Here is a 21,706-nt window from a genome sequence, read left to right on the forward strand (position 1 = left end):
TTCTAGCAGCAGACCCATCTCTAGAACAACTGTTAAGAGGAGACTGCGCCAATCAGGCCTTCATGGTCAAATAGCTGCTAGGAAACCACTGCTAAGGAGAGGCAACAAGCAGAAGAGATTTGTTTGGGCCAAGAAACACAAGGAATGGACATTAGACCAGTGGAAATCTGTGCTTTGGTCTGATGAGTCCAAATTTGAGATCTTTGGTTCCAACCGCCGTGTCTTTGTGAGACGCAGAAAAGGTGAACGGATGGATTCCACATGCCTGGTTCCCACTGTGAAGCATGGAGGAGGAGGTGTGATGGTGTGGGGGTGTTTTGCTGGTGACACTGTTGGGGATTTATTCAAAATTGAAGGCACACTGAACCAGCATGGCTACCACAGCATCCTGCAGCGACATGCCATCCCATCCGGTTTGCGTTTAGCTGGACGATCATTTATTTTTCAACAGGACAATGACCCCAAACACACCTCCAGGCTGTGTAAGGGCTATTTGACCAAGAAGGAGAGTGATGGAGTGCTGCGGCAGATGACCTGGCCTCCACAGTCACCGGACCTGAACCCAATCGAGATGGTTTGGGGTGAGCTGGACCGCAGAGTGAAGGCAAAGGGGCCAACAAGTGCTAAACACCTCTGGGAACTCCTTCAAGACTGTTGGAAAACCACTTCAGGTGACTACCTCTTGAAGCTCATGGAGAGAATGCCAAGAGTGTGCAAAGCAGTAATCAGAGCAAAGGGTGGCTATTTTGAAGAAACTAGAATATAAAACATGTTTTCAGTTATTTCACCTTTTTTTGTTAAGTACATAACTCCACATGTGTTCATTCATAGTTTTGATGCCTTCAGTGAGAATCTACAATGTAAATAGTCATGAAAATAAAGAAAACGCATTGAATGAGAAGGTGTGTCCAAACTTTTGGCCTGTACTGTACTTGCATATGTAAACAATTAATACTTGAATTTGTGTATTGCTGAATGATGACTTCATAAAACTGCAATAAGAGAAGTGGTTTATTCAACCAAAACGGTTAAAGATGCACATTCAACTCCAACTCTGACTCTAAAATAAACTATGAGCAGCAGCAGCTCATCTCCCCCTTTTGGCAGCTTATTCAACCAACATGGTTAAAGATGCACATCAAAAATATAAAATCACAGAACGAAATGCAAATGGTGTGCATTTACTTGCTGTCCAGCTCCTGCCCTCCAGAGCCCGGAGCATGGAGCCTATCTTGCCAGAGCAAGATAGAAAACCTATTCTAACTCGACTCAACTCTTTTTCTTAACTCAAAATAAATTCAGAGCAGCAGCAGCTTATCTCCCTCTTTTGGCAGCTTATTCAACCAACACAGTTAAAGATGCACATCAAAAAATTAATCACAGAACGAAATGCAAATATTGTGCATTTTAACTTGGCAAGATAGAATACCTGTTCTAATTCAACTCAACTCTTTTTCTTAACTCAAAATAAATTCAGAGCAGCAGCAGCAGCTTATCTCCCTCTTTTGGCAGCATCAATTCGGTTTTTGACATAGAACTTTACTGCTGTCCAGCTCCTGTCCTGCAGGGCCTGTGGAGACTCCTCAATACATCTCATGCAGTCTGCTTTTCCTGGAACCCTCCTGGACCTTATGAAGCTATTCAGTGTCTTCTCCACCGCCTGGACCTCCTCCTCCGACCACTTTCTTCTCCTTTGTGAAGAACCTGAATAAAATACAACAATAGCTTAATGTTCTTGAACACTGAACTCAAACTAATCAACATCGTTAAGAGCAGGTCCCTATTTCAACATTGGTGCAAATGATTTCTTGATAGTAGACAGAGTGCTTAAAAACAGTTGAGCAAAACTGGTTATACACAAAGAGGTTAACTGGTTTTACTGTTGAGGCTGATCAGAATATAAAATACAGGCCATTGAACAGTTTCTACTTTGTACACAGAATCAGCTTTAACCACATTAAAACTTCAATCACCAAACACATTATTATTGACAGCTAGGATCAAGACTTTTTAGATTAGACTTTGAAGAAGACCTCATGAGTGTTGAGATCAACAATCTCAGGTTTAACCAGGTAACCAGAGGGGTGTACTGCGAAGCGAGTTTAGTGGGTTAGCGAGGTATGTTGAGTCTAAAGCCAGGCTTTCCTTTTATCACAAAGGTGGCCCTCTTTTAACCCGGCTAGATCACCATGGTAACTTATGTAACTTATGCTTAGCTATATGTTCAGAGTTTAATCTTAAAATCGGCTATAAAAGCGCCGCTGTTTCACCATTTAACTCATTTACAGCGGGTGCAACCTTAACTTTGAAAGTCCAGTGGAGCTGGATCAGAACCGAGCATTTGTACAGAGGAAGAGATCGCGCTGATCCGCTGGTGTTTACTTCCTCTCTGAGCGTCACCGCCTGTAGATGTTCAGCTGAGGGAATACGCTGCTCAGCTGTTGAGCCGACTCCCGTCAGGAGCTCATTACGCTATATATATTTTTTCTTTTATATAGGCCTAGCAGTCTGGGCCACTGAAACAAGTAGTGCGGTCGCAGCATTACAGATAATCAGATAGGTAATCAGTAAAGTTAATCATTTCACTTTGATGTGGCCATGAATAAATTAATTTCAATGTTTCGCCTGTTATATGGCAGTGTTGCCCAAACACAAATCTTGAATATGTCTATGCTATTTTCACAGTTAAAAAGGTCTTTGTCATTGTACAGAGACAATAGGCTGAGATTTGCTTGTACAGCACCTAAAAAATTCACTGTATATTCATACGCACACCCAGCCTTGCTTTCAATAAAACACACTCACATTCTATAATTGTGATCAGTAAAATATATGAAAACAATATAAAACACTATTTAAAAATGACAGTTGTTGCTCTAGTTTATTTTGTTTAAATGGATAAATCTTCGTATTTAAAAGTACCGCAATGTTCAGCTGTCAGAAATTAAAATCAGCCTCCTCTCTTTACTTGTTATTCATTATCATATTTGCAGCAACAGTGTAGCTTTTGGCTGTGATCACGCTTTTTTATATCACTCATGCTCTCTCCATTAAAGCAACCTGCTCCTCTTGGCTGAAATCAGCGGCCGTGTGCGGAAGCAGAATCATATGACGCCAAACACCTCTTTTTATGTGAACGCACACAGAGCACAACGCTGAGAGTCGGACTTGACAAACCAAGTTGAGTTGGCTTTAGGTTTTGTTAAGCCAGAACATGAACACAAAGCCTGGCTATGTTGAGCCTCCTTCGCAGTACAGGCCTCAGACATGTCCATAACCCTCATGTTCTACTATTTACTGTAGATGTTACCTTGAGCTGGAAGTGTGCTGTCCTTTCCACTGGTGGATCTCTCTCTCTCACTGGATTTATCTGGAAACACAACAGCTCTCTTAGTAAAAGAAGTAGTGAACCTGATGAATATGAAACCTTAATAACATAAAACATTACTAGGTCTACAGATCTGTCTTAATGACTCCTAATGACTGATTAGCTGACACAGAACACTGAAACATCCTGAGGCTGTGACAGGAGCTCTCCTCAGGTATGAAACCTGTCCTGTCCTGAGCTGTCACACTGAGGGACAAAATAGTTCAGGTACAGTGTCAGACCTGCCAAAAGGAACAAACACTGGCAATGATGTGAAGAAGCCACCGTGATGATGTCATGACCAAGACCTCCATCTATTTTTCGCCATCTATGCTAACCAGCTAGCCCTGACCCATTCCATATTTTTACACCATTTTGACAGTAGATGCCATATGAGTGAGTGTAGCATCTTGTCTCCCCTCCTACAGAAGAACAGCTTCCCCCAGAGCACAATGTTACCTACAGTTCGCAACTAGAATCACAGAAACGCTTAGAGGCTGCAGCTCCAAGAAAGTCCTATTTTCTTCACAGATGTCTGACCTTATTTGATGGCAAAAAAAAGAGGTGAAACAAGTAAATCTGGATGTGATTTTCCACAGCTGCTGCTGCAGCCTTTCTTCAGACCGGTGAGTAATCACTAATTTACTGACCAACATTTCAAGTGTCAAAGTTGTGATGTTGTCAACTGGGTTCATCCAAGTATTTTGTAAAGTTTAATTCTGTTGGCTGTTGCCCAGCTAATTACATCAGTAACATGAGACTTAGTTTATAACTGACTGTACATTTGTACAGAGACAATAGGCTATGAGATTTTCTTGTACTGCACCTAAAAAATTCACTGTATATTCATACGCACACCCAGCCTTGCTTTCAATAAAACACACTCGCATTCTATAATTGTGATCAGTAAAATATATGAAAACAATATAAAACACTATTTAAAAATGACAGTTGTTGCTCTAGTTTATTTTGTTTGTGTCCATAACCCTCATGTTCTACTATTTATTGTAGATGTTACCTTGAGCTGGAAGTGTGCTGTCCTTTCCACTGGTGGATCTCTCTCTCTCACTGGATTTATCTGGAAACACAACAGCTCTCTTAGTAAAAGAAGTAGTGAACCTGATGAATATGAAACCTTAATAACATAAAACATTACTAGGTCTACAGATGGCCTCGCCTGTGTCTCTCCTAATGTTTCCCACTGAGCTCTGCCCCATTTGAAAGAAGAAGAAGGAAGCTCATGTGTGGAAAGACACGGCCTCCGAGATGTAGAATGTGTGTTGTAGAAGAGAAACACACATGTCAGGACCGATGACTTGTATCCTCAGAACAGACCTGTCCTGTGATTGTCAGCCTCCTTTCATATTTAAGCTGAAAATCACAGGGCATGTCTGAGGATAGAAGTCTGCAGCTCCAGCATGATATGTAAATGATGATATGATGGGCTGTGTCAAGATTTTTCATCATTTTATATAATAAAAAACACCAAATATGTGTATAAATAAAAATGATGTACTTATAGTAAAATAAAATATAAACAACTAAATAATAAGGCAAAAAGGTGAACTTTATTTCAATCTAGGCCTGTTTGAATATCTGCCCCCCCAAGGATTCTGTTGCAAAAAATTCTGGCCCTGCAGTAGACCCAGTGTTGATGGTGTCACCATATTGTGACTCTTTTTCATCACTGGTAGGAGATCAGGCAGGACTGAATGTTTAGGTTCCATCAGGAGCTCAGACAGTACATGAGGTGAGTAAAGATTCTGATGCTGGACCCTCTGATCCAGAACCGGCTGGTTCAGGATCAGCTCTCACTGAGCTCCACTCCCTGTTTATTGGTTCTATAGTGCAAACAGTGATTTGTCATCATCTCTCTAGTTGTGAATACAGGAAATGAAACTTCAGCATTTCATAATTTTCAGACTGTTTCAACTGTTCATATTGTGCCTCTCAGCATATTCAACATTGCTACTGCATTTATTTAAACCTATATTTCCCCTCACTATTCATTACAGACATGACATGTTTGGATATACAAACTATGATCTTGCCACACCAGACATGGACAAACTATTCCACAAAGAGCCAGGTGTTGCAGTTTTTTTCTACAACCAATCAAGAGCACACAGTTTAACAAATCAGCTGATTAAATGGGTCAAGTCTGGTGTGCTGTTGCTTGGTTGGAACAAAAACCTGCAGCCACAGCCCTTGCCCATGCCTGCTCTAATTCCATGTCTGTATGAGGACCAGAATCAAGTCCAGTCCTGGTGGTGGACCAGCACCTGCTCCTTCTTCTTCTGTGTCTGGACTCAATCATCAACAACCACATAAGTACAGTACAGTGGCACTCTGGAGAATTATGCCTGCAGAGATATTGTCAGTGTGTGATCTTAGCATAGCAATGTCTAACTATATGTAATTTGGGGCTATTGCAGTATTTGCCTTTTATTGTTAATTTCCTGAGGTTTCTTGTGTCCTGCACTGAGCTGAATCTTAAGTGAATAAAAGCTGCTTTTCTAATTCTGCCTTTGTGATTATGTTATTGTCCCTTGTCATCCTCAAGCTGCAATAGCTATGTATCTTTCAGTGTTATCAACATTTTTAACAATGTCAACAACAAATATACATATAAAGGATTCAAAAGAACATGATTACAACTGTATAAATGATACCTTTAAGAAGCATTTCAAATAACTATTTCCAATCTTTTAAATTCCACCAGTTAATAAATCTTTACTGTTATTTAAGAAATGTAGAAAAAAAAATGCAATAAAAAATGCAATCAAAATAAATATGAAAAAAGAATAAAATTACTACCCAATAGTTGTCAGCTTACTTGATGAAGGACTGGAGGATGATGAAGGTGTGGAGGACGTTGAAAGTCTGGAGGATGATGAAGTTGTGGAGGACGTTGAAAGTCTGGAGGATGATGAAGTTGTGGAGGACGTTGAAAGTCTGGAGGATGATGAAGGTGTGGAGGATGAAGGTCTGGAGGGCGTAGAAAATGATGTAGAAGCAGCCATCTGGTCGTCGTCTTCATCCAAGTCTGACTGGTCACTGTCCTGAGCTATTTCCTCTGAGGACCACAGTAACCACATGGATAAAAGTATTGAATACACATTCATCAGTACATGACAGCAACATCCCACAAGAGGGCAAAACATAGGCTGCACAACTAAGAAGAATGTGAATATGATAAATTAAAGAGAGAAACAAATGAATACAGTTACCACAGAGGTTGTTTTACCTTGCGGATCAATGGAGATCTCATCCAGAGTTTGTCCCTTGAACTCTGCCATTCTCCCTCTTTCCAGGGCCATCAGCATTTTGCTGACCTTAGCCAGCTGTAATGTTCCTTCAGGCAGCCTGTAGTATTGGCGGTGAACTCTTATGTCATGACCTAAGAAATCCGCGAGGTTGTCCATTTCATTGTCCTTGAGATTGAGAAGCTGGGACATTGTGGCCATGTGTTTCCTCAACTTAGTAGAGGACAGTGCCTCTGGGTTACTGGCCCCACAGGATTGAGCTATCTGTCGAATAACATCCGATCCTCGAAAGTGCGTTAGTGCCTGTGGCCTTGCAAACATGAATTGATTGCTGTCTGGAACTTCGCAGTCATTACGAGTCTTTGCAAGGAGCTCCATTGATGCCTGCATTTCTGGGGTGAGGAGCAGTGGAACTTTACGTCCTCGTTTCCCTCTTATCTCTATCCTTTGAAAATGTTCACACAGTTTCTTCTCCAGGTCAGTCAATGCCAGCTCCACATCAGGATGAGACCAGGTCTGTCGTGCTGTGAAAGAACTGACAGACATCTTCGAAACCTCCCCCTCTCTTCTGCGGTTAAAAATAATTAACTCACAGAGTGTAAGTTTCGCAAGTTCTGACCAATTTTTCTTGCTTTTTTCAAGTTCAAGTTTTTGTTGGAAATCCTTTCTCTGTTTATCAATACACTGATGCATCTTTTTCACGTCCTCCGTGAAGGGCAGGAGCTGTGGCCTGTTCCATTTCGCCTCAGTGAGTGTCCTGAGGGCCTGCGATGAAATGCATTCATTCCATTTTGTGTTGCATATCTGTCTGAACACCTTTGCATTGTGAATGGCCTCCTCGTCACCTGACATCATGCCCTCACATTCGAGAATATTGGCCAACTTTTTAAGGCTATGGCCTAATTTCAACGCTAAGGATGGTGTTGTGTAAGTCCCAGTTTCCTCGCTAAATCCAGCTACCACCTTCACAGCTTCAATCACGCGAGGAAAATTGGCTGGTGCAAAAAAATCAGACATTTCTTTCAAATTCTGGCTCTGCTGTCCCTGTAGGAGCAAGCGACCTGTCTCGCGCATCTTTTGTCGAATATATTCATGCTTTGTGATATCATGACCATGTTTGTTAAACAGATGTTCACCCAACTTCAATATGAGCCTTTCATTGCGGACAGCATGTGCTACATCATCTTCGTTCATAGAAAGAACCAATTTCCAGAGCTGCTCACTGACACTGTTTGGAACTGGCTGAGTGTATGCACAGAGGGTTTGGACCCTAGACTTTCCTCTTTTGTACCCCTCAGCTGTCCTCTTTAGGTGGCAGATCTTCATGTGTTTCCACAGTGATCTTCTTTTTAGATAAGCCTCGCAGTTTATACAGTGCATATAATCAGAAGGCTTTACAGGATTGTTTGGTTGCTGACGAGGTATCACAATCCCTTTTCCCTTTTTGAGCACATCACTATTGTGGATACGGTTCCCCTTATTCTTTAAGAGAGAGAACTGAATCCTTCGCTCTTTAGAGCCTTTTGGAAACGCAATTGCTCTAGCCACATCTGGCTTGTCTTTATGTTTAGACTCTAAATGACGAGCCATTTTACGGTAAGGTTTTGAACAAAATGTACAATAAGATGTTTTGTTGTACAATCTGCCACCATCAGGTTTTTTTTTCAATGTCATTACCATCACAGACTTGTAAGAAGATGATCCGCTCTCTTTTGATGTCTGAGGACGCCTTTTCTTGCAAGGTACAGTGACTTCCTCAGCATGATCTGGAGATCTTTTCTGGGCTTTTCTCTTACTCGTCTTTTTTTGTCGTTTGACGTGAGCTGCATCATCGCTGTCCTGACATGTCATGACAGTGACAGAATCATCTGTTGAAGACGGTCCACTCTCTTTTGCAGGCAGGAGATGCGTTTTCTTGAGTAGGACAGATACTTCCCGATCTGAATGTGTTTTTTGCACTTTTCTCTTCCTTTCAAGTTTGACATCAAGTGAGCTATCACTGTTGGTTACTCCACATTCAGGGACATAGTCATCCTCACTAAATTCAAAACTTGATTCCTCTGACACCAACCCGAGAGCTTCTCTGTCCGGCTAAAAAACAAGAGGTTAAAAGTCAGATTTCTAAGTCCTGCTTGGTAAGTATCTGAAATCATTTTTTTCACAGCAGATCTCACTGTTTGAGAAAACACTGACATGCTCACTATCAACCTGAACAGGTAAGTACTCTAAATAATGCTACTTACAAGCAATAGTAACTAGAATTCCCACTACACATGAAACAGTTACTGGTTTTACGCTATATCACTAGCATTACATATTTGCCATTGCTATTTTACAGTTAAGATTATTCATGTGTATCTATATACATGTACTGTATATCTCACTTGCAATGGTCATGGCCAGTTACTGTGGTAGTTTGGTAGAAGTAGTAGTTGATATTAGGTTCTCCAATGGCATCAACCAGCAGCTGCCTCTCTGTGTGAAGACTAATGTCTTTCTGTTATGTGTCAGTGTAAACATGGCAACATCTTTGACTGTGCACCTTAACTATAGGCCAGTGGGTGTGAGCAGGTTTGTCACAAAGAGTAAACCCACCGAAAATATGTTATATATGTTACAGTGATCACAAGATCACGGAGTGAGCTGTAGCCACTGAGCATCTGTTAGCTCAGGGATCACAGAGGCTGCAGCACAGTCACTGACAGAAGCTTCTTACATGGCTACAGCTAACTCTGTAGTCATGTGATCACTCTGAAACACAAATTTTAACACTAACATATATAACATATTTTCGGTGGGTTTACTCTTTGTGACAAACCTGCTCACACCCACTGGCCTATGGTGTAAAAAGGTGTGAGGCTACACTGTCAAACATGTTGCAATGTTTACACTGACACACAACAGAAAGACATACTTTTCACACAGAGAGGCAGCTGCTGGTTGTTGCTGTGCATGCAGCGGACACATGTTGTAGTGGTGTGACTAACATAGAATTGAAGTAAACAAATCTGTGTCATGGATCTGCCTCATTTACCTGATCCAGCTAATTAGTCAATATCGGAGCCAATATCCGATCTTAATATCGGATCTACGCATCCCTGTTTAAAGGGTGTAGCAGGACTTACTGCTGTATCCTGCTGACGTTGTAGAACCAAGGTCCTCTTCCTCTCCTCCTTTTGCCTCTCTGCCTGTGCCGCCTCGTAGCGCTTTTCACACATGTCATGGTGTGATTTGAGCTTCTGTATATAAAGCATATGGCGACTTTTTGCCTGTGAAACACCAAACACCCGTAAAAATGAAGTTCAAATGTTTTTCACAATTGTTCAGTAAAAGCTATACACCTTTTCTATTTTGGCATTTAAATCTAATTTGAGGGGACCATGTAAAGAGCCAGAGCAAAGAGAAGGAACAACACGTAACAAAGGGTCTAGACGAGAAACAACACTGAACAACCATGGCACCGGAGATGCAGAAATTGAACCACTGTGCTGAACACCATGTGCTTATCTTTAGTTGTCTGACCACAGCACATAAAAATATTGTGTCTTAAATGGAACAGACAGTATGAGTCTGTTCAGACACTATGAGACTATCTGAGCAGATTCATAGGAGTCAAAACCATCAACTCTGAAACTGAACAGACTCCACAGGATAACACAAACACCAGGATCAGATTGGTGGCCTCCCATAAACTCAGTATCATCTGGTGATTTTACTGGTTTAAATGTTACTTGTAAGAAGATGGCATAACCTACCTCCTCCTCATGTTCAGGCTCACTGCTACCATCAACATCTAAAAATAAAAATCAAAGAAAAGGTAAATGTTAAATCAGCTGAGGTTGAGCCTCTCACTGACCAGTTGGAGTTGTCCAGTCTTTGTGTACTAGATGTTGTTACTTGTTCTGAGGTTGTCATCATGGTCAATGTGTTAGTTGCATTGATTCAGTTTAAAGGAGCAGTGAAACAGAAAGTGATGAGCTGCTTTGAACGGGAGAGCAGAACAACATCATCTTAGCTGCTTCAAAACATGACCATAGAAAACATTGATATCAGTTGCCGTTTGTTTTCTCTTGAGTACTTTCACCACCTTCTTCATATTTTTTAGACTATGTTTTCTGCTTTTTCTGATCTCACTGTGTCTCTACCTTATGCTAGGTATTATATTCTTTCTAATTTTACTATGAAGCACTTTGTGAATTCTTTCTGTGTAAAGTACTGTAAAAAAATAAACATTACTTACTTACTTACTTCTCTGTTGTTGAACAGACCTTTAATTTGAAGCTACAATTTTTCAACCACTGAACAACTGTGTTCCTGCACACAAACACTCCTCCTCTGTCCGACTCAAACAGCTGATTTGTGGATCATTGCTGTGTGAACCCAGGGTAAGCTTGCAGGGTTCAAGGCTAAGGTTTTTTTTTCACTTGCCCGGTCGGGCAAGTTGGTCAGAGATCTACTTGCCCGAAGTCAGTTTTTACTTGCCCTCTAAAAATTGTTTAATTTAAGCGGCTATCAAATAACAGACTGCAGTTATTTTTATGTTATGTAATCTTTATTCACACTGTATTTATTAATTAAAACAACATATGTCATGTATTGTAGCATAATTCCTACACAAAAATGACAGTGTCAGGGCTTAAAGTGAAAAATTTGTCAATCGTTCTCCGTCTATAATTTTGCGCCCTACTTGAGCCTTGCCCACCTCTATTTATTTTTCACCCCTCTCTCCAGTTCTGCTGTATTAACACCGGGTTTAATATATTTTGCTTCCATCTCTCTGCCCTGCTCTACTCTACTTCAATGCTACTTAGCCCTCTCTCTACTCTACCAGTAGACTACCACATCCACCTGTTGCACTAAACGCACACAGCAGTGTTTCCCCTAGGATGGAGTTATAGCAGCGGAGGTGAAGCACACGCATGAAAAATAATTTTCACATGCTTGAAACTTTTTTGTATGCTTGCAAAGCACAGCCTGCTGGGATGTTTCTATGTATCTACTGGCACCAGAAGGGCTCTTTAGGACTAAGTACATACAGTGCATGTGTGCACAGTATGAGCAGGTGAAATGTCTGTCTAGCTTACATATGAGGTGTCTCAAGATTTAGGAACATATAATTTTATTGAATATAATAAATAGTGCTGCACGATTTGATAAAAATGTGTGATTGCGATTATGGTGGACACTATTGCGATTTGCGATTGCGATTACAATATAATTACAATAAAATATAATAAATAAATGGTATCATGAGTCTTTTTTTGCTTGATTCAGTGTTTCCCTACATTATATCAGGGGGCACTGACCTGACATAGTTATTATTATGGACAGACAGTGTGTCAATGACCATTAACAGACTGAGCACAGTCAAACATGCTGCTCACACAGCAGCGCAGCACATCTGCAGATGAAAATTAGCCTGTATGGCTAAATTTGGCACATTTACGTGACTTAGGTGATTATGTTAATTAATGTGCACTGTCCCTTCTTAAATAAAATAAACATAAACACAAACTGTACACACAGCGGTGCGAGCCTGTGTTGTGTTCAGGCGTTGTCACATAAATGACAAATTCCAGCACACCATAGCACAACCCAGCAGCATCTCAAGTGGGCCGAAACAGAGCAAAATTGCTCAATTTTTCATTTGTTATGGAGTCCATGATTTCCCTGTGACACTTACAAATGTTTGCTTAACTGTGCTTGGATGTTGTTTTATAAGGCTCTGACGGCTGTCAGTTGTCTCACTGTCTTTAACGTTACACGGCTCGGCTTTCTCTCATATGCACTCTTCCTACTTTTCCCTGTGCTGTCTCAAGTGTTGTTATAGATTGGTTGTGTTGCCGCGGGACATGGCGACTTTAACTTTTAAACTTTTACACAGCACGTCTTTCAGGTACGGCGACGTTGGACAGAAAGGCTGTGTAAAAGTTTAAAAGTGGAAGTCGCCACGTCCCGTCTCGAGTGCTGATATAGACTGGTCGTGTTGCCGCGGGACGTGGCGACTTTAACTTTTAAACAGCACGTCTTTCTGTTCAACGTCGCCGTACCTGAATCCAAAGTATCGCCATGTAACAGACGTTTTTTTCGCCACCAACTCAGCCTGTTCATGGTCGAGCTCATGCTCTTCTTCAGCGTCTGTGTTGGTCACTGCTGCACGCCGGCTGCACGCACCAGGATAGCTTGTGGGCGTGATGTCAACAAACTCCACACACTACAGGAGACGCAGTCACGTTCACAGACACACACGTTAACATTTATTTAGCCTACATTAAATCGCAAATCGCAGCCTTTCATGCAGTTATGTAATCGCACAGCCTGACATCTCGATTGCGATTAGATTAATCGTGCAGCACTAATAATAAAGTAAAAAGTCACTTGACATGCTGCTGTTTTGTGCTATGACCTATTTAAGTGTTGGAAGTTGTTATTTACGTGACAACGCCTGAACACAACACAAGCTCAGCATGAGTGCTGTACTGAGCTGCTGTGCGAGCAGCGTGTCTGTCTGTGCGTAACAGCAGTCTGTTGATGGTTATTTACACACTGTCCATTTCAATAACTTTGTCAGCTGACAAACTGCACCGGGCTCGGGGTCAGGTTTGGTCAGGAAAATGCGGCCCGAGCCGCTCTAGCGTGCTCACCTGTGTATGTGGCGGAACTCCGCCGTGCGCCTGCATCAGAGCAGAAGAGCACGTTTTAAAATACATTTATTTTATCAATTAGTTATTAACTTTTACTATTTTTAGCAACTTGCCCGATCGGGCAAGTGAGTTGTTAGGTTACATGCCCGACCGTGAGTTTTACTTGCCCCGGGCAATCAGGCAATCCTTATTGTTGAGCCCTGGCTTGTGTACAGTTATACAGTAGTTCAAGGGTTCACAAACTGTAGCTCCAGAGCAAAGGTCTGTTTGATGGTGAGACATGGGAGAAAATACTCAAATAAAAACATTAACTGATATTGTTTTTTTCTTCTTTTTTTGATTTAGCTGACATGTGTTAGTGGAGGATCCAGTACACAGCAGCTCCTCACTCAGCTTGCAAATTATTGGTGGTTACATAATAATTTATATGATTAAATATATAATTATGTCAAAATGCAAACTAACTGAATAATGATGATATACATTTACTAAAGAGTAACAATAACACTAACAGTAGCCTTTAACAGAGGGTTGCGTGCTCAGCTGTCCAAGTTACATTTCCCATCATTACTGAATCAAGATTCAATATTCTCTTTATCGTCATTCAGAAGAAAACATCAAAGATGCAGAGTAGAACAAAAGTACAAGCATGGCTCAATAAAAAACACAGATAAATAATAAACAGGATGCAAAGAACGATTCAATATATATACAGGTTTCACAAATTACTTTCTGGATTGTGTTATTACTTTCATACCTGCACATTCAGAGCTGAGTCCTGTGGATCTCAAACTCGGGCCATCCTCCTGTCAGCACAGACACAGTCAACATGTCAGATTACATACAGCAGTCAAAGTAATAACAGCAGTATTCAATCATCTAAAACAATAATAGTCATTACTTGCTATTTTGTGATGTTTAATTTATTTTTTATATCATCAATATTCATCTCCAAAATATTATCAAACCACTAACTCAAGTATTGTTCAGTGTTTTACACAAAATAGATCAGATTCTGGCATCATTCAGTGAAAAAAAGGCAATGTAACTTCACTCAGCAGAACACTTCACATTCATATTACAACAGCCAATTTCTGGATTGAGAAATGAAAAATGAGCATAACAAGTTTCACCGAGTCTCTCTCTCTCTCATCCACGCAGTCTGTGTCACGTGAGACATGAAGCCGCGACCAGAGTTAAAAAGTACAAATGGTTAAATCCCGACCAACACCCGCCGTTTATATCCGGTCTTAAGCCCTGGCTAATAGTGTAGCACGTGAAGCTAGCGTTCATGGTCAGCTAACATTAGCTAACAAAGGCTAACCCACACAGCTAACTTCCTAAACTGCATTTTGCGACGTCATTCTCTATTTTCATGCTGGACACAATTGTACAGTTGTTATAAATGTAACTCAAGAAGACATGGCGAGCCTATTTCATTAACTTAATACTCACCGTCTCCATCACGAATCCACCGGTGTTTACCTCCTCCTCCTCCTCCTCCTCTCTGCCTCCGGACGCACTCTGACGTCACTCGTCAGGCGCAGGTGCGCCAGTCGACAAAGGGGGGCAGTGGGGGAGGGGCATAGTCCGGATGGGGACCTCAAAAATCAGGTTGTGTGTGTTAAGACAGTAATCATCTAGAGTAGGTGGAAGGACTACAGCTTCATAGTAAAGACCAGTACTCAAGTTGTAAAAAAAAACAAAATCAGGGGGGATGGTGGATTTTATCACAGGGGCACATAATTTGTGCTGATGACAGTGCAGAGGGTCTGCCATAGCACCACTGCTCTTACATAGTTAGGGTCAAATGCACAGGAGAAGTCCCAAATCATTTCTTCTTCTTCTACTTGGGTCAACCGATGATACTAATAATAATCAAAGTCAATTTTGCTTTTAGAATATTGAATTATAGTGTATTTTTCAAAAAAGCACTTAGTGGTATATGATCAAACTGGCATCTAAGGGTTAATTTTTAATTGTGATTAATTAAATCATAAATTAACCCTTTGGGCCCTAGGCCTTTTTGGGGTATTTTTACTGCCTTTACTTCTAAGCTCATATCACAGTCATTATAAAGGCTACATACACATGCTATATCTTGGGGTTTTTTTGGGACAATCGGGGCTATCCAGATTTGCCATCATTTCATGTCCTTCTATGTGCCTGTATTTTATATTAATTTTTATATCAATGAAAAGAACAAATCCGTGTGACTAAATTCTTACATTTTTACATGTATCTCAGCATAGCAAGTTGGAAGTTAACATATTCTGCCATATATGAAGAGGGGAGACTCTCTGGAATCTGGCAATATAAGAACCATGATGGTGGGACATTCTGTCACTTCACAGCTGTCCAAAACATGTGGTTTGTGCCAGGCGGACATGATTGCCAGTATTTTTTCATTATTGCAAGAAATTCCATTGACTCATTCACAAGTCAAAAATGTGTTTTATCTAAAAGAAAGATGCAACATTTACATCTAAGTGTCTTTCTCAGCTTTAACTGATATTGTCCAGCACCTCAAGCCTTCTTACTGTCCTCTTGACAGCATCCCACCTCATCTTTTTAAGGACGTTTTCCATATCATTGGGCCCTCTGTTATGGATCTGATAAATTCATCTTCGTCCCAGCTGCCTTTAAACATGCTGTGGTCCAGCCCGTCATCAAAAAACATAATCTAGACCCCACAGTTTTATCCAACTTTAGGCCTATCTCCAAGCTTACTTTTCTTTCTAAGGTCTTGGAGAAGGTGGTTAATGAACAGCTGCAGTATTTTATTGATCTAAATGGCATTTCCAAGAAGTTCCAGTCTGGTTTTAAGTCACGCCATTGCACAGAAACGGTACTTTTAAGAATTTTAAATGACCTTCTTTTAACAGTTGACTCTGGTAACTCTGCGGTCCTGGTCCCTCTGGATCTGACAGCTGCCTTTGATGCAGTGGATCGCAACCTTCTCCTGTCTCGCTTAAACACCTGTGTGGGCATTAAGGGTACTGTTCTTGAGTGGTTTCAGTCCTACCTCTCAGACAGGAGCTTCTCTGTCCAGCTTCGGCCACTTCCCCCCTGAGCTGTGGGGTGCCTCAGGGTTCTATTTTGGGTCCCCTCCTCTTTTCGATATATATGTTGCCATTGGGATCCATATTTAGAAAGCACAACGTCTCATTTCACTGCTTTACAGATGACGTACAAATCTATCTGCCTTTAAAAACAAATGAGCAAGCCTCTGTTCAGGTGTTATTAGACTACCTCAATGATATCCGATCTTGGATGGAAGTGAACTTTCTGTCCATGAACAAAAATCTGGAACCCCTGGGGTCAAAGGTCGCCACGCAGCGGCCAAAGAGACACGTTTTTAAAAAAGTACTGTCTTTTCTTTAATAATTCATCAATGCTTTGAGGTAGGGGGCTGACCTTCCAGTATGCGCATCAGGACGCCACAAGCGACCACTGTGCAAAGTTTCAGACCTGTGCAACCTTGGGAAAGGTCAAAGGTCAACCCTTTGGGGGCGACCTGAACAATTTTTTCATACCTTTGTTCCAGATTATCGTTTAGTGGCTCTGGGGGATCCTCTGTTCTGAATCTGGGACCCCTGGGGCCAAAGGTCGCCATGCAGCGGCCAAAGAGACACGTTTTTTTTTTAAAAGCACTGTCTTTTCTTTAATAATTCATCAATGCTTTGAGGTAGGGGGCTGACCTTCGAGTATGCGCATCAGGACGCCACAGGCGACCACTGTGCAAAGTTTCAGACCTGTGTGACCTTGGGAAAGGTCAAAGGTCAACCCTTTGGGGGCGACCTGAACAATTTTTTCATACCTTTGTTCCAGATTATCGTTTAGTGGCTCTGGGGGATCCTCTGTTCTGAATCTGGGACCCCTGGGGTCAAAGGTCGCCACGCAGCGGCCAAAGAGACACGTGTTTTTTTAAAAAGCACTGTCTTTTCTTTAATAATTCATCAATGCTTTGAGGTAGGGGGCTGACCTTCGAGTATGTCATGTGCCACACAGCCTTCTGCTAGGATTTTTTTGTGACGTTGCGATACGACCACCGCAGAGCTAGTTAGCTTTGCAGAGCGTCTACAGAGTTGGGACTCAGGGAGACTGATACAGGTCTTACGTAAGGCCCGCAGCCCAAGTTTCACATGGTTCGGTCAATTTTTGTGGCCGTGGCGAGCCTTAATTGGTTCAAAAATGCTAACCTTTAGAGGCCCGCCCCTCGGAAACTACCGAGCCGATCGGAACCTAACTGATGTCTACCGGCTCGTCTTGGGACCCCGAACGACATATAAAAAAATCAGACTCCTGCGACTTTTAGAAAAACATTTCCTCCAAAACCTCCTCTCTGGTCAAAGGGTGTAAGAGGGCATAAGTCTGACAGCTCCTGATTTTGAGTTTCTGACACAGGCAAAAAAAATCTACAGGACTTTGGGTTTTTTTTGTTCCAGATTATCGTTTAGTGGCTCTGGGGGATCCTCTGTTCCCAATCTGGGGCCCCTGGGGTCAAAGGTCGCCGCGCAGTGGCCAAAGAGACACGTTCTTTAAAAAGCACTGTCTTTTCTTTAATAATTCATCAATGCTTTGAGGTAGGGGGCTGACCTTTGAGTATGTGCATCAGGACGCCACAGGCGACCACTGTGCAAAGTTTCAGACCTGTGTGACCTTGGGAAAGGTCAAAGGTCAACCCTTTGGGGGCGATCTAGACAATTTTTTCATACCTTTGTTCCAGATTATCGTTTAGTGGCTCTGGGGGATCCTCTGTTCTGAATCTGGGACCCCTGGGGCCAAAGGTCGCCACGCAGCGGCCAAAGAGACACGTTTTTTTTTTAAAAGCACTGTCTTTTCTTTAATAATTCATCAACGCTTTGAGGTAGGGGGCTGACCTTTGAGTATGTGCATCAGGACGCCACAGGCAACCACTGTGCAAAGTTTCAGACCTGTGCAACCTTGGGAAAGGTCAAAGGTCAACCCTTTGGGGGCAACCTGGACAATTTTTTCATACCTTTGTTCCAGATTATCGTTTAGTGGCTCTGGGGGATCCTCTGTTCTGAATCTGGGACCCCTGGGGTCAAAGGTCGCCACGCAGCGGCCAAAGAGACACGTGTTTTTTTAAAAAGCACTGTCTTTTCTTTAATAATTCATCAATGCTTTGAGGTAGGGGGCTGACCTTCGAGTATGTCATGTGCCACACAGCCTTCTGCTAGGATTTTTTTGTCACGTTGCGATACGACCACCGCAGAGCTAGTTAGCTTTGCAGAGCGTCTACAGAGTTGGGACTCAGGGAGACTGATACAGGTCTTACATAAGGCCCGCAGCCCAAGTTTCACATGGTTCGGTCAATTTTTGTGGCCGTGGCGAGCCTTAATTGGTTCAAAAATGCTAACCTTTAGAGGCCCGCCCCTCGGAAACTACCGAGCCGATCGGAACCTAACTGATGTCTACCGGCTCGTCTCGGCCCCCCGAACGACATATAAAAAAATCAGACTCCTGCGACTTTTAGAAAAACATTTCCTCCAAAACCTCCTCTCTGGTCAAAGGGTGTAAGAGGGCATAAGTCTGACAGCTCCTGATTTTGAGTTTCTGAAACAGGCAAAAAAAATCTACAGGACTTTGGGTTTTTTTTGTTCCAGATTATCGTTTAGTGGCTCTGGGGGATCCTCTGTTCCCAATCTGGGGCCCCTGGGGTCAAAGGTCGCCGCGCAGTGGCCAAAGAGACACGTTCTTTAAAAAGCACTGTCTTTTCTTTAATAATTCATCAATGCTTTGAGGTAGGGGGCTGACCTTTGAGTATGTGCATCAGGACGCCACAGGCGACCACTGTGCAAAGTTTCAGACCTGTGTGACCTTGGGAAAGGTCAAAGGTCAACCCTTTGGGGGCGATCTAGACAATTTTTTCATACCTTTGTTCCAGATTATCGTTTAGTGGCTCTGGGGGATCCTCTGTTCTGAATCTGGGACCCCTGGGGCCAAAGGTCGCCACGCAGCGGCCAAAGAGACACGTTTTTTTTTTAAAAGCACTGTCTTTTCTTTAATAATTCATCAATGCTTTGAGGTAGGGGGCTGACCTTTGAGTATGTGCATCAGGACGCCACAGGCAACCACTGTGCAAAGTTTCAGACCTGTGCAACCTTGGGAAAGGTCAAAGGTCAACCCTTTGGGGGCAACCTGGACAATTTTTTCATACCTTTGTTCCAGATTATCGTTTAGTGGCTCTGGGGGATCCTCTGTTTTGAATCTGGGACCCCTGGGGTCAAAGGTCGCCACGCAGCGGCCAAAGAGACACGTGTTTTTTTAAAAAGCACTGTCTTTTCTTTAATAATTCATCAATGCTTTGAGGTAGGGGGCTGACCTTCGAGTATGTCATGTGCCACACAGCCTTCTGCTAGGATTTTTTTGTCACGTTGCGATACGACCACCGCAGAGCTAGTTAGCTTTGCAGAGCGTCTACAGAGTTGGGACTCAGGGAGACTGATACAGGTCTTACATAAGGCCCGCAGCCCAAGTTTCACATAGTTCGGTCAATTTTTGTGGCCGTGGCGAGCCTTAATTGGTTCAAAAATGCTAACCTTTAGAGGCCCGCCCCTCGGAAACTACCGAGCCGATCGGAACCTAACTGATGTCTACCGGCTCGTCTCGGCCCCCCGAACGACATATAAAAAAATCAGACTCCTGCGACTTTTAGAAAAACATTTCCTCCAAAACCTCCTCTCTGGTCAAAGGGTGTAAGAGGGCATAAGTCTGACAGCTCCTGATTTTGAGTTTCTGAAACAGGCAAAAAAAATCTACAGGACTTTGGGTTTTTTTTGTTCCAGATTATCGTTTAGTGGCTCTGGGGGATCCTCTGTTCCCAATCTGGGGCCCCTGGGGTCAAAGGTCGCCGCGCAGTGGCCAAAGAGACACGTTCTTTAAAAAGCACTGTCTTTTCTTTAATAATTCATCAATGCTTTGAGGTAGGGGGCTGACCTTTGAGTATGTGCATCAGGACGCCACAGGCGACCACTGTGCAAAGTTTCAGACCTGTGTGACCTTGGGAAAGGTCAAAGGTCAACCCTTTGGGGGCGATCTAGACAATTTTTTCATACCTTTGTTCCAGATTATCGTTTAGTGGCTCTGGGGGATCCTCTGTTCTGAATCTGGGACCCCTGGGGCCAAAGGTCGCCACGCAGCGGCCAAAGAGACACGTTTTTTTTTTAAAAGCACTGTCTTTTCTTTAATAATTCATCAATGCTTTGAGGTAGGGGGCTGACCTTTGAGTATGTGCATCAGGACGCCACAGGCAACCACTGTGCAAAGTTTCAGACCTGTGCAACCTTGGGAAAGGTCAAAGGTCAACCCTTTGGGGGCAACCTGGACAATTTTTTCATACCTTTGTTCCAGATTATCGTTTAGTGGCTCTGGGGGATCCTCTGTTTTGAATCTGGGACCCCTGGGGTCAAAGGTCGCCACGCAGCGGCCAAAGAGACACGTGTTTTTTTAAAAAGCACTGTCTTTTCTTTAATAATTCATCAATGCTTTGAGGTAGGGGGCTGACCTTCGAGTATGTCATGTGCCACACAGCCTTCTGCTAGGATTTTTTTGTCACGTTGCGATACGACCACCGCAGAGCTAGTTAGCTTTGCAGAGCGTCTACAGAGTTGGGACTCAGGGAGACTGATACAGGTCTTACATAAGGCCCGCAGCCCAAGTTTCACATGGTTCGGTCAATTTTTGTGGCCGTGGCGAGCCTTAATTGGTTCAAAAATGCTAACCTTTAGAGGCCCGCCCCTCGGAAACTACCGAGCCGATCGGAACCTAACTGATGTCTACCGGCTCGTCTCGGCCCCCCGAACGACATATAAAAAAATCAGACTCCTGCGACTTTTAGAAAAACATTTCCTCCAAAACCTCCTCTCTGGTCAAAGGGTGTAAGAGGGCATAAGTCTGACAGCTCCTGATTTTGAGTTTCTGAAACAGGCAAAAAAAATCTACAGGACTTTGGGGTTTTTTTGTTCCAGATTATCGTTTAGTGGCTCTGGGGGATCCTCTGTTCCCAATCTGGGGCCCCTGGGGTCAAAGGTCGCCGCGCAGTGGCCAAAGAGACACGTTCTTTAAAAAGCACTGTCTTTTCTTTAATAATTCATCAATGCTTTGAGGTAGGGGGCTGACCTTCCAGTATGCGCATCAGGACGCCACAGGCGACCACTGTGCAAAGTTTCAGACCTGTGTGACCTTGGGAAAGGTCAAAGGTCAACCCTTTGGGGGCGATCTAGACAATTTTTTCATACCTTTGTTCCAGATTATCGTTTAGTGGCTCTGGGGGATCCTCTGTTCTGAATCTGGGACATCTGGGGTCAAAGGTCGCCGCGCAGCAGCCAAAGAGACACGTTTTTTTAAAAAAGCACTGTCTTTTCTTTAATAATTCATCAATGCTTTGAGGTAGGGGGCTGACC

The 21,706-nt window shown here is 42.7% G+C and overlaps 1 protein-coding gene across 2 annotated transcripts; it reads right to left on the minus strand.

Moving 5' to 3' along the window:
• Nucleotides 1-998: 998 nt before the first annotated feature.
• LOC144464534 (uncharacterized) lies at nucleotides 999-16,076 on the minus strand. 2 transcript variants are annotated; one of them, XM_078172005.1, is made up of 8 exons: nucleotides 14,035-16,076; nucleotides 10,389-10,426; nucleotides 9,759-9,902; nucleotides 6,615-8,724; nucleotides 6,204-6,443; nucleotides 4,386-4,445; nucleotides 3,311-3,370; nucleotides 999-1,704 (listed from the first exon to the last, which is right to left on the minus strand). In XM_078172005.1, exons 3-8 carry the CDS (start codon nucleotides 9,885-9,887, stop codon nucleotides 1,493-1,495), a joined length of 2,811 nt encoding a protein of 936 aa, XP_078028131.1. In that variant the 5' UTR covers nucleotides 9,888-9,902; nucleotides 10,389-10,426; nucleotides 14,035-16,076; the 3' UTR covers nucleotides 999-1,492. The 2 variants fall into 2 exon arrangements, with proteins under 2 accessions (XP_078028131.1, XP_078028132.1); XM_078172006.1 differs by lacking the exon at nucleotides 14,035-16,076 and having other exon boundaries at nucleotides 10,389-10,964.
• Between the last annotated feature and the right edge of the window lie 5,630 nt (nucleotides 16,077-21,706).

Source organism: Epinephelus lanceolatus, chromosome 10, assembly GCF_041903045.1.
Source record: "Epinephelus lanceolatus isolate andai-2023 chromosome 10, ASM4190304v1, whole genome shotgun sequence".
Lineage (NCBI taxonomy): Eukaryota > Metazoa > Chordata > Actinopteri > Perciformes > Serranidae > Epinephelus > Epinephelus lanceolatus.